Here is an 18,016-nt window from a genome sequence, read left to right on the forward strand (position 1 = left end):
TCCTACAAGCATATATGTTATGAATTTACAACATGCATTTTATTATAATAACTTTATAAAGCATATTATTTAAAATATCTTAAAATGAAAATAAATAAGTAAAAGAATAAAATTAATTAAATTAATGAATTAACCAACAGAGAAGTCCATATTGTAGCCAACAAAGGAACTGCCACAATGCAATAATATACGGCAGAACAGATAAGTGTAACCCCTCCGTTACATAAGCATGCCAAAATAAATTTGACTGACATGTACTGTCAAATGACTAAATAAATGACTACGAATATGTAAAATAAATGCTTTTAAATTAAAACATTGTGGAGTAGTCCAGCATATAACCTAACTTGCAACGCAGTAAATCATGGTAAAACATGGTGACACATGACATTGCACATGCCAATACCGAGTGACACATGACAGTGAAAACCGGACGTGCCACCGGAGGTGTCACTACACTCAGTGGCATGTGCCAGTAGCATCTGTACGTCAGATGTCGTGTCACTTCATGTTAAAACTGCCTCTCGATATTTAGCACATAACTAATGCGAAGGTAGCTACTATTTGTTTTTCACTCGGATCAACTCACAGTTTCATCATCGTCAGAATATAAGTTGTTTTTGTTTAGTTGTTTTTGGTTTCAGCTCTAGTAAGCTTTAACATTATCAAGATGACAGAATACTAAAAAGTAACGTAACGTACATTAAAGTACCTTATGATGGATAGTTCATGTATTTTTTAAAATGATCAATTGGATGACCGACGATTTTCCTACACATTTAGAACTGAATATTAAAGGGGTGGTCCAGAATGTAATTTTAAGGCTTGGTTGTGTTTATAAGATGCAAAGCAATGTGTGCTCATGTTTCACTTGAAGGAAATCGCGTTATTTTTTCATATATTTCACTTTGATTATACACAGCAACTCAGCTAACATGAAAATGACTGTCAAACTTCCTAGTTCCTTTGAAAGGCCCTAAGTGACTCTGATTGGTCATCGTCACAATGTGCTGCTATTCGCGGATCGGCTCCACATCACGCCTGTAAAAGCACATGCTTTTTTGCTGTGTAAACAATCAGTCAACCTCCTGCCTGCTTTAAAATAAAATCGCACAAGTGTCTGTAACGAGGGAAAATGGGGTGCGGCTCCTTTAAGAGCGTTTACCATTGTGTGTGCGTCTATGTGTGTGTGTGTGTGTGAATGTTGTCTGCGTCTATGTGTGTGTGTGAGAGAATGTGTGAACTTTCTGTAACAAGCGCGTGTGCATGGGAGTTTTTTTTTTGCTTTTTCTCTGATGCTCAGATTAAGTTATTTTCTGTAATATATCGTGACAGAAGAATAAAGCACAAGATGTGGGATGCTACCTGTGTGAGCCTTGATTTATTTTTCTGCTGCTACATGAGTCAGGTCAGCTATCCTGTATTTTTTTTAACTCACAAGTTACATGACGCCTTTCACATGTATCCGGAATATGCAGGTGTAAGTAATATGAATCATCCACATATCTTTTGTGACTTCATTATCTGAGATGTGAAATGTATGGAAAAGCTGCCTAAAGAGAAGAAATGCAAAGTCACGCACACACATAAGAGACAGGAATGTGCTGGTGGAGTGTGTGTGTGTGTGTGTGTGTGTGTGTGTGTGTGTGTGTGTGTGTGTGTTTACAGCAGTTTGACTGATAAATATGAATTTGTAGCTTAATCGTTTGCTCGCAAAGGAGCATTTTGCATTGTTTACATCGTTGCTACATCATAACTTACCGTTAACGCTAGACACTGTACATGTCATGATCAATTTTAACAAATAAAAAAACTTACATTTTGTAGTTCACAGCTTCTGCTTTGAGGAGATTTTAGTTGAATCCAGCAGTGAACTGGGATGGATTCTGGAAGCTGTTTTGTCAAATCATGCTTGCTGTGTATTTTATAATTCTCTATAAAAAACGTAATTAATATTGAACTGTAAGCATTTCTGTCTTTGTGTCGTGTAATGTAGAAGCCCAAATACAGAAACAGATGAAGCTCTGTGGAAACAGCAGTGTTTGGACGCGTTTGTAGCTTCATCTCTGCTATAACGTTACAGCGCCTCTGGCCACGGCCTATAGCTGTGCAGTGTGGGGTGCGCAGTAAACAAACCTTTGTGATCTCACAGGCAGCGGAAGTAATTTTTTGTAGTCCCCAAAATTCGTTCATTGTAGGCTTTGCCAAGCTAACTCTGTAAAAAACAAGGTCTCCCTTTGCATTCAACTTAGAACCTTTTACATTCAGAGATGTTGTTTATGTTCACACAGCTACATTACACATCAACTAAAGTTTACAATAGGATATCATATCATCTTTCTGTTTTTTCAGTTCACATGCGTGGTGCCAGACGCTCCTCTAGCTGTGGTTGAGGAGATCTTGCTGTACCTGCCCGCTTATCAGGTGGTGCGAGTGTGTCGTCTGGTGTGTCATGAGTGGAAAGAGCTGGTGGACAGTGCTGCACACTGGAGAGAGCGCTGTAGGAGAGAGGGGATTCAGCTATGTGATGCTTCCAGACCGCCAGAGGACTGGTGTCAGTTTTACTTTATAACTAAAAAACGACGGAACCTGATCAAGAATCCCAAAGCTGAAGGTGAGCCATGTATTTAATATTGTGCAATAAATGGATGCACATTAATCATTTTTTTATTATTTGGTTACTTTTTACTAGCTGGATTGCAAGGATGGGGGATAAAAGTAGATAATAAAAAGGCCTGCTGGCTGGTGGAAGAAAATAGAAAACCATTCCCGGACAACACAGTCACCAGATGTTATGTAGCATCTGATGGGTATGTTTGATATATAGATCTTTTGAGAAAGTTCTGCACTCTTTCCATTTCAGTCAGTGATACAAAATGTAAACAAAGCATGAATTAACCAATATCATTGTCCCCAGGTTGTGTTTGAAGCGACAGCTGATTGATTTGCAGAAAGAAGGCTACAGTGCTGCTTTCATGGATCAACTGCAACCTCACATCAAAATCTCAGACTGGTGAGCATTCACACAACTCACAACTCATGCTACAGCATCTGAATTTTGCTTTTATTGCGATTAATTCTTGTGAACAACCTGTGCCTTACACTCTGGTAAAACGATAGACTGTAAAAGATATGGACGTTGTATCCTTGACATCACCCATAGTTTTCTGAAGAGCACAATTGTAGCTACAAGTAGGTGTGGCCAACTGTTGCCATTTTGTTCGCACATTACTGCACCAACCGGGCGTTACCAAAAAAGGGAGCGTAGAGGCGGAGCGTCAATGGTGCTACAGAAGCCTAATAGCATTTTGCTAAGGCAGGCTTTTCTTTTCTTTTCTTTTGGAGAAACGCTTAATACTTTATTACTGGCGACTCGTTTGTGTTCTGACCACATGTGCTTGGTTGTACACTATATCAATAAAGTGTTTAGACTTTTAAAAACACTGTTGTAACACATTGAGCCACTAAACAGTGTTCTAAATTACTTCTAAATACTTCAAATATAGTCTGTGTTAGTAAATGCAAGTTATTTATGAAATCCAGGCATTACACTTTAGGCCAACGTATAGCCTACAGCTAATCAATCTGCCAGATTCTGGAGTGCAATCAAGTTCTAAAGAAAAGTATAAATGATAAACGATCCTAAATAAATGAAATACATTCATAGATATAGTATATAAGTAAATAATTTCACTCACCTGTGAAAAAGAGGCCACTTGAAGGGTTTGTGAACACAATTAGGTGAACACAGCATGCTATATTATCTGATAATTGTAGGAAATGATTCCAAAAGGCAACTGACAGTGTAAAGCCACATAAAACAAAACAAAAATATGATTTATATGCTTTATGATTTATGAATTAAGTGGCTGATCAGCCGCAATCATGTGAGGTGACTTGAGTGACAGCTAGGTCTCGCTGGTTGTCACTTTTGTGGCCCCATCCTTAATTATGCAGACTTATCATAAATTAATATAAACTTACCAGACGAGTTATAACCCCAACCAATCCTTTTTTGTACCAGACTGTAAACACCTTTTTCTTCTGCTGTAAAGTTGGCCATTTTAACATTGGGATCATTAGAAATGTGCTCAATTATGGAGTCAGGACTAGCGGAATTTTGATAAATTGCAGTTTCATGTTACTTCTGTATTAACTTCATGAGGGAGAGCAAGATGTTGCCGCTTGGGTAAAACACAGTACCTGTTTTTAATCAGGCTCTATTATGAAAAGAGCAACACATTTGTTTGTTGTCTTATCTGCAGGTATACCACAAACCTTGCTTATGGAAGTAGCTATCAGGTCTGTATGGAACTGCTTAATGAGGAGATGCAACCCATTAGTAGCAATAATCCGCATAGATTGGTTCTAGATGGGGAGAATTATCCATGGTGTGAGGTGAGCAGAAAAATACTGACGGTTCAGTTAATCAAACTAATAGTCAAAGCTTAACCATCCCGTGTTTGTTTTGCTTTATTTCAGATAACACGTGTCTTTCAAAATTATGGACCTGGTGTTCGGTTTATCCGTTTCACTCATGGTGGGTCGGAAAATCAGTTCTGGAAATGCCGGTATGAAGTAAGAGTCACTAACAGCAGTGTGGAGATCTGCCCAGCTGCAGAGAGAGAGTCATTATCAGTTTGAGTATTTCCTCTTTTGTAAGAAACACTATGAAATGATGAACCCGCAAAAATTCATCTTCATAGATGAGACTGGGCTCTATTGAAAGCATCAGGAGGATTTCTGGTGGCCTGGGCATTTTAAATTGTCCTGCTGCCAGTCAGACTTATTATTAGTATTATCATTATTATCTTTTATTATTATTGACCATTACACTGTAATAAAGTAATCTCAGCATGCAATGTAAACAATCATTTAAAAAAATCTAAACCTGTTAGACTTGACTGGCAGCATTGCACTATGCTTCAGTTTACGCCCTCTCTGTGCCTCCGCAAAAGCATTTAAACAGACATGGGAAGATGTGAGATAGTGGCCAGGTAAAGCAGAAAAGGAAAGAGCAGGTAACAAGAAAGCACGTCAAGAAGAAGCCGCAGCTAAAATGCCTTCTACTACACTTCTAATCTGTTCAATGTCCAACTATATCTCTGTTGACTCTAATGTATAACGTTAATAGTATGTTCTACTGAAAAATAAAAAGAGTTGTAAAAAGAGCAGTAATGTGCACACTTTTGTAAAGCTGCTTTAAATATATAATTATTGTGAAAGGCGCTATACAAATAAACTTGATTAAAGAGCGAAATGTTGCAGAATAACCCATCTGTTCAAGTTCAGGTCAGTTTTTCGTCTGTAAATACTGTAGGTTATTTATTCATTCATTCAAACTTTTTTATAGACTCAAAGTCCAATTAAAAACAACAACAACAACAACAAATCTGTAACATAAGAAACTAATGAATTTACAAGATACAGCAATACCAATGTCTCCACAGCTCTAATTGATAGCGTGTACTACTGACATCTGTGTTTGATAAACCCGGTTATCTTGTTGTTGGAAGCATTAATTTGGAAGATAAATGTATATATAAGGCTGCATAGGAGTGCTTTAAAAGTGATCACTCCCGCACATACAAACATTTCACTTGCACTATACCATTTAGGTTTCCTTAATAAAATCTCAAAGCATCATTATAAGCAACTTGGAGCTTGTTTAAGCTAGCTGCTCTATAGTTTTTTACTGTTTATGTTTTGAACTTATAGCAAGTATTAACCTAATGCTGCATTCACATCAGACACGGATGAAGCGACAAGCACGAGTGATTTATTCACTTATGTTAAGTCAATGCAAAGACACGAATAGACTGGGGGGTAGGACGATTCTAATGGCCCACGCATTTGGGGGCACCCCCACAAAAATGTTTCGACAAAAGGAGTCTTGTTTGAAAAATTATACATATTCATTTCATTTGGCTTAGTCTATTTACTTATCAGGGGTCCCCACAGCGGAATGAACTGCCAACTTAACCAGCATGTTTTACGCAGCAGATGCCATTCCAGCTGCAACCCAGTACTGGGAAACAACCAAACACTCTCGCAATCCCAAACATACACCACGGCCAATTTAGCTTATTCAGTTCACCTATAGCACATGTTTTTGGACTGTGGGAGAAACCGGAGCACCCGAAGGAAACCCGCTGCCAATTGTACATAAGCAACGATAGTAAAGTGTGTGTTTTAAAAAAGCCATGATATAGGAAAAAGACTCAGTACATCAGTACTTGTAATGACTAATTTTAGTACTTAAAGAGTAGCCTACTTTAACAACAGTGAATCACGTTAATCAATAATCATTTTATTGATTAAGTATCATCTTTTGTTAAATAATCTGGTTATAAAGGCTGGCTTGTTTGCACAGGTTTATTTTCGACCTTTTTATACAGACTATTTACTGCATCCAGCTCCACGAATGATTTAAATGATATATTTTAGTGAAAACCCAATATGAACTCAAATAAGTCTTACAGACTAGAAATGAAATAATTATCATCATTGATCCTGACACAAAATGTTCTTAACAAATTTAGTTAGAGAACTATTTTATTAAATAATTATAAAATGATTTTATGATTATAATATAAATATATATTTTATTTCCTGTCTAGCCGTTTATACCTGGTCTTTTTGGGAAACATCTGCTTAAAGTGAAGCTCACTTATTTTACCTTTTGTTCAATCTTTTTGGATTAAAGTGCTTTTTTGAAAATGCTTTCATTATCCAAAATAATCTCATTTATTAAGACCTAATCAAAACACCTTGTTTTGCGTTTTACATTGGAAAGTTTTATATCTATAAATGCACATAAATGTAAAACTTTTTTAGCATATTCAAACAAAAAGTATTAGCCTAGAGTGATGTTTAAACTCCTAGAACATGCGCTTATTAATTTGTATTTAATAGACCTGTTCGTTTTTATGTTTATATTAACCTCTCATTTCCCCTTATTTCTCTCATGGTATATATATTATTCATAATTCTCCCTTATTGTTTAAAAATGAACTATAGTTTGTAGAGGCTGTATTCTGTTTTATTTGTAAATCTTTTGTTGTAATAAATAAAAAAATAATAAATGATGATGACGCCATGTGATCGGTCATCATGACTGCAGCAACTTTGAGCCCCGAAGTGTCCAGCTGTCTGGCTTGACGGCTCAGTTTTCAACTCCACCCCTGGGGCAGGGCTGCACATTCAGCCACGCCCACCAGTAATTTCATCGGTTAGTGGAAACGTTTTTTATTTTTTATTTTTATTGAATGCTTAAAAAACAATAACAACAAATGTCATGAATCAAACAGCAACAATCTAGGGGTTTTCAGTCATTTAGTCGAAGATAAGTGGCAAGTCCTTAATCAAAGTCCTCGTTCGTATTGCTTTTAAGTTGGTTGATCCTTCAATACACTCAAAATAGATTTTCATTTCAATTTTAAATTTAGGGAAAAAAGGTTTACACTTACAAAACTTGCTCTTGTGAATATGAAATTTGGCCAACAAAAAAAACAAGGTTCATGAAATAAGTGTTATTTTCCTTTTCACAATCATGGAAACCAAAGATAACATTCTTATATGTAAATTCAAAATCTGCCTTCACATAAACTTTTATTAAATCAAGAACATCACACCAAAATGTCATTGAATGAGGGCAAGTCAAAAATAAATGAACAGACGTCTCAGGATTCACTAAGCAAAAATGAACAGTTGGTGTTAATATCATTCTTAAGTCTTTTAAGATTACACTTATCTGGATAGCATCTATGAATCAGTTTAAAGGTAACTTCTCTTATTTTGTTTGATATAAAAAAAATTGTGGGGTAATGACTAAACTTTCTTCCAGGAAATATCATTCACAAAACCACTCCAATATGACATTACATAGGGCAAAGTAACAAAATCTTTCTGTAACAGGGCTCTTATTTTCTTATTGCATTTTGATTTAGATAAGGAAAGGCAGTTTTTACCAATAAATGTTTTCCAAAGGTCCACTAAATGACAAGTAATTGGAAATGCAAGTCCTTTAAAAAGCATAAAAACACCTTGTGGAATAGCATCAGCAACAATAGCAAAGTCTTTAGGGCTTACGGGTATCCCGTGCTTAACTAAAAATTCAGAGAACTTACAAAGTAAACCCCTATCGTTGAAAAGTTGAGACACATAAGTTATATCATTTTTAAACCAGTTATTGAAGAATAGAGATTTGTTTTTATACAAGATTCTTATTATTCCAAATTATATATGAATAAGGTGTACAATTATGTTTAAATATGAGGGACCAAGTTAATAACATTTGCCTATGAAAATGAGACAATTTTATGGGGATTTTCATAATATTATAATTACAGATTAATAAAAATTTTAATCCACCTAATTTGGAAAAAATTACATTAGGGATCAGATTCCATATAGACAATGGGTTGGTTAGTGGAAACGTAATAATGTCAATGCCTACTACATGATGTCAGTAAACAGGAAATGCATTTACAACTTCTTAAATATTGTTTTTATTGTTAATAAACACAAAAATACACAAAAGTGGACATTCTTGCTGAGTATTTTATATGTTAATTATGTTAACAGTTATGTGATTTAAAAAATATTACAAAAAAACTCAAAAGACTCTTCACAATAGGATAACTTCACTTCGGCCTTTCAGAAAGGCACTGTTGTTAGTTCTGATATTTTAATTGTTTATTATTTTGCTTCAAAATGAAAATGCATATTGCATATTTACAACAAATAAAGGTGGAGTCTGAAAAAATGCAGTGTTTTTAGTTCAGTTTAATATTTTCCCTTTGAATGGGAGAGCTCTCTGGAAAATTTACAACTGAAAATATTAACATTTCACTTTGATTTAAGGCTATTAAAAATATTGGGCAAGTATCCAAATGTTTCTCTTTCAATACTGCACTGACCTTTTGAGTTTAAAAATGATTTATTTATTAAGAGCAGGGACAAGCTATTATTTATTAAGGGAAGTATATTTTTGTAACCTTTTCACTTGTTAAATCAGATTATTTCATCATATAATGGATTTATTTTTACTTTGATGCTGCTATGAATATAATGTATATTATCTGTTATATGTACATGTTCCAGCACGAGTAAAATTCTTTATTAATTTTTTTTATATTATATGGTGTGTCATCTATGAATTCAATCAGTTTAATTATTTATTATTATTTACTGATCCATTAAAGTTTTGTTCAGTTTCTCCCTTTGAATAAACACAGTGTTCTGCTGCCACTGGGTGGTTAAGATATCTGTTCTACATTTTAATTAATAAATCACAAATAATTTTATTATAATAATTCATAATCTTATATTACTGATTTAAAATGCAGTCTTCTCGGTTTTATTTTTGTAATATTGGTAAATACAGGGTAAATACTTTAATACCACTTTCTAACATCCTTTCTGAGTCCAGTTCTGCACTGTAGATCTTTAAAAATATTTTATAATGATTTTGATTAGGAGGTCACATACAACATTGTTAATCTATTTCATTTAATTAGAACATTAAATAAACTTAATATTATATCAATAGGGTGGCACAAAAGTTTTATTTATTACTTATCTATCAGGACACAAATTAATGAAAATAAATTTGACATTAAAAAGTGCAGCACTCGTGTAAACTTCTGAATTCTTTATTTGACAAATGCTGACAGATCTGTTTTTTTTAGATGTCAGAAGTCTCAGCTTCAGAACATCTGTGTATGCACATGCCCACGTGTACAAAAGGAAGACTGACAATTTATAGAGTATAATAATAATAATTTAAGATACAGCAGTTTGTGATTATTATCACCTTTAATAAACATAAAAACAGTTATATATATATATATATATATATATATATATATATATATATATATATATATATATTTTTTTTACAGGGAAATTTCCCTCCAGCATTGAAGTAACCTGCTGAGCAATATATTGGGAAGTCAATTGTTGAACAGAATGCCTGCAGGACCCCCCTCTCACCATATCCAACAGACAAGCACTTTGTCAAAGTATATGGAAATCTGATTGATGACACCTAAATAAAGGTACATCAAGTACATATTTAAGCACGACACAACCATAATTCAAAGTTTTAAAACTAACGGAGTACTGTAAAAAGCACATACATTACATCAACACGTTTCCGTGAACCAATGAAAGTAGGCGGAGCGACATGTTCAGTCCCGCCCACTTATGTCGTAGAGCAGTACTTGATGGGGTATGCGGAATTATTGTGAGTTTATAGTCTTGCCATCTAAGAAGTCTTGTGATTACTTAGCTAGCCTGCTTTAAATGTGCTTATGTAGAGTTTACGGAAGACATCCTGTATATTTTTCAGCTAAGGCGCTGCTGCTAAGTTACTTGAGAGTTGTTTTCATTGATGAGAGAACTGATGTATCCATAAGGCGTAAGTAGCTATTAATAGTAGTGTTACAGCTAGTTTACTGTCAAACAATGAAACGTTACTTCAGTGGATTCCTACAGAACGCACGCACAGGGGGATCGTCTGAGAGTCAAATGCCATTAGTGGAATGGGGAGCTCCGGTGCAGCTTCGAGGGTCTCCAAAAGCAGATCAGAAGCAGTAAGTTGATAAACTCTTTATTTTTTTCTGTTTTGTATATCATAATATCACCTGACTATATGTTTACCAGTTCACTATTAACTGCTTTCTTGCAGTCAACGTAGAAATAATTGTTTGCTAAATAAATAAATAATCACTAATTATTGTTGTTAGTACAGCAAAACCATAAACTAGTCTACAGCCACCATGGTTTTTAATTTGTAGATGTAAAAGCCGTATTGCGTTTTCCATTTACGTTTTTTGAGACGTTTATAATGACATTTCCGTGCTACTGTCGTGTCCGAAAGTCATGTAGCCTAGTAGTGGGTGTAAAGGCAGTGCACCAGGACTTGAACGCATAGGCTACTAACTTCACCCCTTCTAAACTTTACCTCATGGGGCCAGCCTCCGCCTGGATTTTACTGAACGCCTGTTTGTGGGAGACCAACCTAGGGCGGCTTACGAAAACCTTTCATATGAATTAAGTAACAATACAAATGACAGAAAAATGCTTCAAGATGTCAATGCCACGTTTCATGGGGGTTTCAGTAAAATAGAGGAGAAAAAGGAAGACGGTAAGAATAAATCAGGTACCACATTTTGTCTGATTAATTTCTGTACATTGAGCATGTCTGTGGCTGCTTTCATTTGATTGAAAATTTCTTGCAGAATTTGGGAGGAAAAAAATAAGAAAGTTTGTCAAAATATAGAAGACATTGATTATTTCCTGCTTTCGCTGTCATTATTAAAATTCCTTCTCAGTTGACATGACATTTTCAATCAATTCTTCTTCAAGAGGATCATGGCAGGTTCCACTGTATTTTATTTTTACAGAATAATTTATGAGAGAAAAACAAAGACAAAATCTTTCAGAAAGTCATTTTATTCTTTTATGTGTAGTTTAAAAAATCCTTAAAATATTCAATAAATTGTTCTTCAGAATGACTCGTCAACTTTCATTAGGTTTTAATGCAGAACTTGGAAAATTCCTTGGCCACGTTTCTCTTCGATAAATCTTGCAGACATTTGCCCATCCATAAACGTGATTTCTGCCCGAGTCTGATATTATACATTAATGTTGATGTTGGATATATGATAAAGATGATATCTCTTATGATTCTGAACTTAGTCATGGCATCGCCAAACTATGGCTTTGTTTGTTTTGAATACGTGCTTTCTAGCATTGAAAAAAGACCTATTTTAGTGTTAAAGGAAGTTCACCCTTTAAGGAGAATTCTGTCATTTAAAAAATTCTCCAAACACATGAAAACACGCTGTGATGCACTGTCAGGGGGCAGGAAGAACCAACCCCAAACACAGAATTAAGCTTTTGCTCAAGTAAGTTGCATACAAAGTTATTGCAAATGTGAAAACAGAGACATTAAGAATTCACTTTGATTGCATCAATGTGCAAGTTAAAAAAAATCACATGAGGGGCTTCACAGTGGTGCAGTGGATAGCATGATCTCCTCTAAGCAAGTAGGACGCTGGTTCAAACCTCGGCTGGGTCAGTTGGCATTTCTGTGTGAAGTTTGCATGTTCTCCCCATTTTTGTGTGGGTTTCCTTCAGGTGCTCTGGTTTCCCCCACAGTCCAAAGACAAATAGGTGAATTGAATAAGCTAAATTGGCTCTAGTGTATGTGCGTGAAAGGAAGTGTACGGGTGTTTCCCAGTGATGGGTTGTGGCTGGAAGAGCATCCGCTTTGTAAAACTTATGCTGGATAATCTGGCAGTTCATTCCACTGTGATGACCCCAGATTAATAAAGTGTCTAGGCTGAAAAGAAAATGAATGAATGAAATCACATGAGGTGAAAAATTATCCCATGAGTAAACTAGAGAGAGTGACATGGTGCTCCACTTTTGGTGTGAACCTGGACTAGGGGTGTACTCTCACTATGTACAATTGCCTTGAACCGGGCCAAAGCACGCTTGTCCCCCCTCCTGTCTCCCCCGACGGCCCGCACTCACATTACATTCGGGCCTGGGCACGCTTATGTCATCGATGATACGCTGGACAGAAGAGCAGCTTGCTCAGCACGGTGGAGATTTCTTCTGTTATATCGTCGTTTAAGTCATTTGATATGCGGTAGAGCTTCACGATTCTGGCTAAAATGAGATTCTCGATTTTACTGCTTAATATTAAGATCACGATTTTCTCACGATTCTGTAGATGTAAAATAAAGGTATGGCACAACATCGTTAATAATATTATGTGTAGGTCTACTGGTTTTTATAAATAATTCTATTCTACTTATAATTATAATATCGAATTATTATGTTTGAGATATATGCTTACAATCTGTCATATTTATTCACTGGTAAAATCAGACATTTGCCATTATTAGATTATATTCAACAATATATAGGCTAGAGTAGTTATACTGACATTGTAAACATTTATTTTTATGCATAACAGTGGGTTCGCTATGAAAGAAAAAACATTTCAAATGCTTGCTGTAATTATAATTTTAAAATGCGATATGATCATTTAAATAAAGTGCACACTTTCGGTTTCATTTTGACTGCTAAGTGCTTGTTCATACTTCACGCGGGGCTCCCAAACGATTACTCTGTGCCACAAACAAAATATTACGTACAACTGTATTACCTGTTACTCACAACATATGCAGGTTCTGTTCACTAAAGTAGACGCACGCGCGTCTGTCATTAAGTAGAGCGTGCACGCGCCCTGTGATGACAGCTCACGGTCAGCAGCTCACGTCACGTGTGATTTCCCGGCCGCGAAAACATCATTATATGAGACAAAAATGACATTTTTAGTTTAATTATAACTTATGAATACAGTATGTAACTCATTCAAAATCATTTGGAGGTGTCAATGTCACTGAGCAACGTATGTAAAACAATGAAAAGACTCGTGCTGCCACCTTTTCTTCTCTCCTGAACTTGAAAATATGATTGGCAGAATAGTAGAAATGCTGGATTAAGATCGTCTAGGGGGTCGAATCGAGATCGCAATCTTTTAAAGATTAATTGTGCAGCTCTAATATGCGGTGATGCACAGTCAAATATTTCGCCGAACAGATCAGCCGCTTTTGACGCTCATAAACAATCATAGAGTCCTCGTGCTGCAGGTATTAGGAGGTTTGCTGAAGGTGCAGTGAGGGGTTTGCAGCTTTATTAAACTTTGGCAGTTTGCGTTCACTGAACAGTAAGAATAATTCATAAATCCATATGAGACGGTCCCACCTCGCTTTCAGTTTCGAGCTTTGGCGCGTTTTGCACTCACACTACAAGCGTACCGTGCCAAAGCCCAAGTGAACCACTCTCAGGCACACCTTATTCAAACGGGCCAGGGCCGGCCAAGTGAACCTTGCCTGAGCCCGATTCAGCACACTCACACTTCTCAAACAATCGGGGAAACGGGCCTGGGCACGGTTCAGATAGCATAGTGCGAGTACGCCCTAAAAATAAACATGTGTAAAGGCTGATTTATACTTCTGCATTAAGCGCATGCGTATAATCTGCCGGAGCCTTCGCACGGTCGCCTCGCCAACGCTGACACGCAACTATAAAAAATTTAACTATAAATGGCAACGACACGTAGCGCAAGCTCTGTGATAGGTCGGCTTGGTAGCGGTGACGAGCGTGGGCGGTGCTGAGAGCTGTGAGATTGATGTGTTGAGTCGCCAGGAGGAACTCTAGATGTAAACTTTTGTTTTGTGTTTACCTTTCGATTAAATTTATTGCACGCCAGCTAGTTCCAGTCTCTGAATGAGGGAGTTTTATCTACTTGTAGCATTCAGAAAAAACAAAAAAAGAAAAACTCGACACAGAGGTACATAAAAACCTACTGCCCGCGAGCATTTCAGAAGTGTTATTGCAGAGCAACACAAACAGCTCACTGAAGTATAAATGTACTACATGCAAGGCAGGCACCGTGGGTCATGGTGAACACTCGACGCAGGAGTATAAATCAGCCTTTAGCCAATCAGAAAGGAGAAAACAGCGTAAGCTGACATCCAGAGACCAAACTATATCCACAGCCACTATGGCCACAGCCATATCACTCTGCAGCTCAAGACCGGTTACTCACTGAAGCTAAGCAGGGCTTTTTTGGGAAGTCGTGAGGCGTCTAGATAATTCTAGGAAAATACAACAGTACGTATTTATTCGGAAATGCAGACCTCTACCTAGCACCTCTGAGGAACCGGATGATGAGGTTGTGCTTTCCCATGGTGTCGCGAGCTAACCCGTTATGATAAGCGGAGATGGCGGCCACGTAAACCTTGAGAGTGGAGGGTGACAGCCTGCTGTCCAGCTTCTCTTGGAGAAAAGAGAGCACAACACTAATCTGGCAGTTTCGAGGGTCTTCTCTGCGAGAGACGCACCATTCAGTGAATAGACTCCACTTCAGGGCTTAGGCGCGCCTCGTGGAGGGGGCTCTAGCCTGAGTGATGGTATTAACCACCGCACTCAGTAGGTTACCTAAGTCTTCCTCGCATCTAGGGACCACACGTGGAGGTTCCAAAGATCGGGGCGAGGGTGCCAGATGGTGCCCTGTCCCTGAGAGAGTAGGTCCTCTTTCAAAGGGATTTGCCAGGGGAGGGTCGTCGCGAGGAGGGAGAGCTCTGATATCCAGGTCCGGTTGGGCCAGATGGGCGCAACTAGCAGAACCTGTTCTTTGTCCTCTCTGACCTTGCACAGAAACTGCGCGAGCAGGCTCACTGGGGGAAACGCATACTTGCGCATGCCCCGAGGCCAGCTGTGGGCCAGTGCATCCGTGCCGAGAGAACCCTCGGTCAGAAAAAAAAAACAACTGGCAATGAGCGTTCTCGGGGGAAGCAAACAGATCGATCTGGGCCTCCCCGAATCGCGCCCATATCAGCTGAACAGACTCGGGGTGGAGTCTCCATTCTCCAGGGCGTATCTGCTGCCGTGAGAGCGCATCGACTGCATGGTTGAGCGTGCCTGGAACGTGAATGGCGCGCAACGATTTCAGCCGCGGGTGACTCCAGAGGACGCCTGGACTAGAGGCACACCAGCCTGTAGGAACGAGGGGTCGTACAGTCTGTCCTAGACGCCTGTCCTAGAGGCACACCGGCCTGTAAGAACGAGGGGTCGCACAGTCGGAGCGCCATCCTGAAACGGACGTGCTGCACGACTGTGTTGCTCTTTTAGAAAAGTTTGCAACAATACGCATCGCTCTGGAGGACCGGACCCAAAGAACCGCAGGCAAGGGAGAAACCCAGCTCGACCGTCTGCCGCCGCGAAAACCCACTCTGGACCGGGAGACACTCGTTCGCCCTGAAGTCGCTGAATCAGCAAGAGGAACCCTCATCGACTCGAAGTCTCTGAAGTGAAAAGGATGGCCTTTGCTCACTCCAGGTGTGCTTATATGCTGGGATAATTGGCAATGAAGCACGCCTGCGCAAGCTTACGCTGCCAATTCATTGCTTTCATTGGCCCGTTCAATACTCTTTCAGACAAGCAGCTTCTGAATTGAATCCTCCCATACGTGGATTTTCCAAGATCAAATCCACTTATAGCACTGAAGTTCCCCAACCGAAGTGGAACCGGTATTATCTACATTCAGGCAGTTATAATATCCTTACTACACAAAGTCTATCTTGAATAAAAAGTAGAATCACTTTAAAAGAATTCACCGTAAAAATAGCAAAATCACTTTAGACATTTTAGAAAGTATTAACTCATAGAAATAACAATAGAAACAGTTGCTTCCAGTCCTCAGCCCTCAGTTCCACGCAAGGTCTCCATGACCTCTGACCTAGTTTTTTGGTTTCTGAAAATAGTTATAAAGAGACAGGCAAATGCACTGAACATTCTTATATTAAGCAATGTTAACTTATTCATTAATTAAAATCAATTCAAAGTTAAATACTCATTCAAATAATCAAATAATTATATTTAATAAAAATAATGAGAAACAAGATGATGAGAAAAGGATAAATGTTGATTCATGCTGAGATGAATTAGAAGGTATAAATTCGAACCATTCAGGAGAACACATGGGAAAACCAGGTTGCTGTTGGAAGTGGTGTTAGAGAGGCCAGCAGAAGGTTCTCAATACTGTGGTTTGTGTGAGTCCTAATACCCCAGTATAATAATGGGGACACTATACTGTGACTGTCAGTGAGCTTTGTCTTGTGGATGAGATGTGAACCGAGGTCTTCACTCTCTGTGGTCATTAAAAATCTCATGGCTCTTCTCGTAAAGAGCAGAGGTGTAACCCTGGTGTCCTGGCCAAATTCCATCAATTTGCCTTTACCCATCATGGCCTCCCAAACATTCCCATACACTGTCTCTCCACTCCATCAGTAGCTGGTGTGTGGTTAACGCACTGGCACCGTTGTCCTGTGGCTGCCGTCACATCATCCAAGTGGATGCTGCACACTGATGGTGGAGTGGAGAGACCCCCCTGATGATTGTGAAGCTTTTTAGGTGTATGGTCATACACAATAAATGTAACATATAAATAAACATTACACTACATTACACACTGTAACTGGAGTTTCTGAATTCCTAAGACTGGCGGGAGTTTTCTGAAAATTTTGGTTTCAGTCACCTGATACTGCATTTTTGTGTGGAAAAACGGCCAATGGAAAAATGTGTTTTTAAAAATACCCATGTTCGTCAGTGCTAATAGCCTAGACTAGAGTGGATAAGTGCGCTGACTAGTTGCAATACCAAGAATGTCCTCATAATGACACAATTTTTTGGCTTAAGGTCCTTTGCCTGTCCTTACCATTCTGCTTCCCATTCATTCCTGTCCCCCCTCTCTACTCTCCAGTAAAATAAAGGTAAAACTCCCCTAATATTTTAATAATAAAATACTCCTGTTTGTGTGGACAGCTAAGGGCATACGTGTTACAAAAATAGCTGCTAGTAAAGTCTACTCACAAACACCACTGGACTTTAAAAAAACAAAATAAATCAGGAATCTCAGTTTGTTGAAGGCATACAGTTCAACGTACCATACCCTACTGTCAAATAATCAAGGTGTGCTGTAATAGTTTGAAAGTGATAGTCCTGCCTGAATGAACTGGGCCACACCTGGCATTAATGTGTGCTGTCTACGAGTGTGGGCTAATCATATAGAACCCACAGATGTGGGCCATACCTGGGCTAGCCCGCACTGGGCCTGTTTAGATTTGATGTGGCCTGCCTATAGCTTACTGTGAATGCAAAAAGCCAGCATGGCCCTGCATGAACATGCTTGCTGGGAACAAACACTAGATGATGACCAGCTGAAATCTGGCAGCTATGTTACAAAAGTGAAATTTCCAACAGGGTTAAAACTTAAAGGGCCATGAAACCCCCTCGTTTCAGCAGGGTGTTTTCACACCTCTACTTTCGAAAAAGTCAGAAAAGTGGGCGTGTCCAGCTCTGTTTAGGGGGGAGTGTCGGAGGAAGAGTCAAAATACACACCCACACAGACAGGAGAAAGCGATGGTGT

The 18,016-nt window shown here is 38.3% G+C and overlaps 2 protein-coding genes across 12 annotated transcripts in view; both read left to right on the forward strand.

The window, feature by feature from the left end:
* The window catches only part of fbxo44.7 (F-box protein 44, tandem duplicate 7), a 34,291-nt gene that overhangs the window by 14,780 nt on the left and 1,495 nt on the right, over window positions 1–18,016 (forward strand). Inside the window, exons 2-7 of one of the 4 annotated variants that reach the window (XM_073938690.1) lie at window positions 2,353–2,614; window positions 2,693–2,810; window positions 2,918–3,013; window positions 4,266–4,398; window positions 4,483–4,578; window positions 9,906–10,061. In XM_073938690.1, coding sequence (XP_073794791.1) covers window positions 2,353–2,614; window positions 2,693–2,810; window positions 2,918–3,013; window positions 4,266–4,398; window positions 4,483–4,578; window positions 9,906–9,932 — 732 coding nt within the window. In that variant the 3' untranslated portion in view covers window positions 9,933–10,061. 4 annotated transcript variants of the gene reach the window in all.
* The window catches only part of fbxo44.8 (F-box protein 44, tandem duplicate 8), a 29,436-nt gene continuing 21,625 nt past the window's right edge, over window positions 10,206–18,016 (forward strand). For 2 of the 8 annotated variants that reach the window (XR_012398431.1, XM_073938755.1), the window contains exons 1-3: window positions 10,206–10,249; window positions 10,355–10,423; window positions 10,501–10,598. Coding sequence is in view for 5 of the 8 variants with exons in the window: in XM_073938755.1 (XP_073794856.1) it covers window positions 10,548–10,598 (51 nt within the window). In the remaining 3 variants the exon portion in view is untranslated. Of the gene's footprint in view, window positions 10,599–18,016 lie in introns of all 8 variants that reach the window. The other 6 variants (XR_012398430.1, XM_073938753.1, XR_012398429.1 and 3 more) reach the window with 4 other exon arrangements.

The sequence above is a fragment of the Danio rerio genome, chromosome 23, assembly GCF_049306965.1.
Source record: "Danio rerio strain Tuebingen ecotype United States chromosome 23, GRCz12tu, whole genome shotgun sequence".
NCBI lineage: Eukaryota > Metazoa > Chordata > Actinopteri > Cypriniformes > Danionidae > Danio > Danio rerio.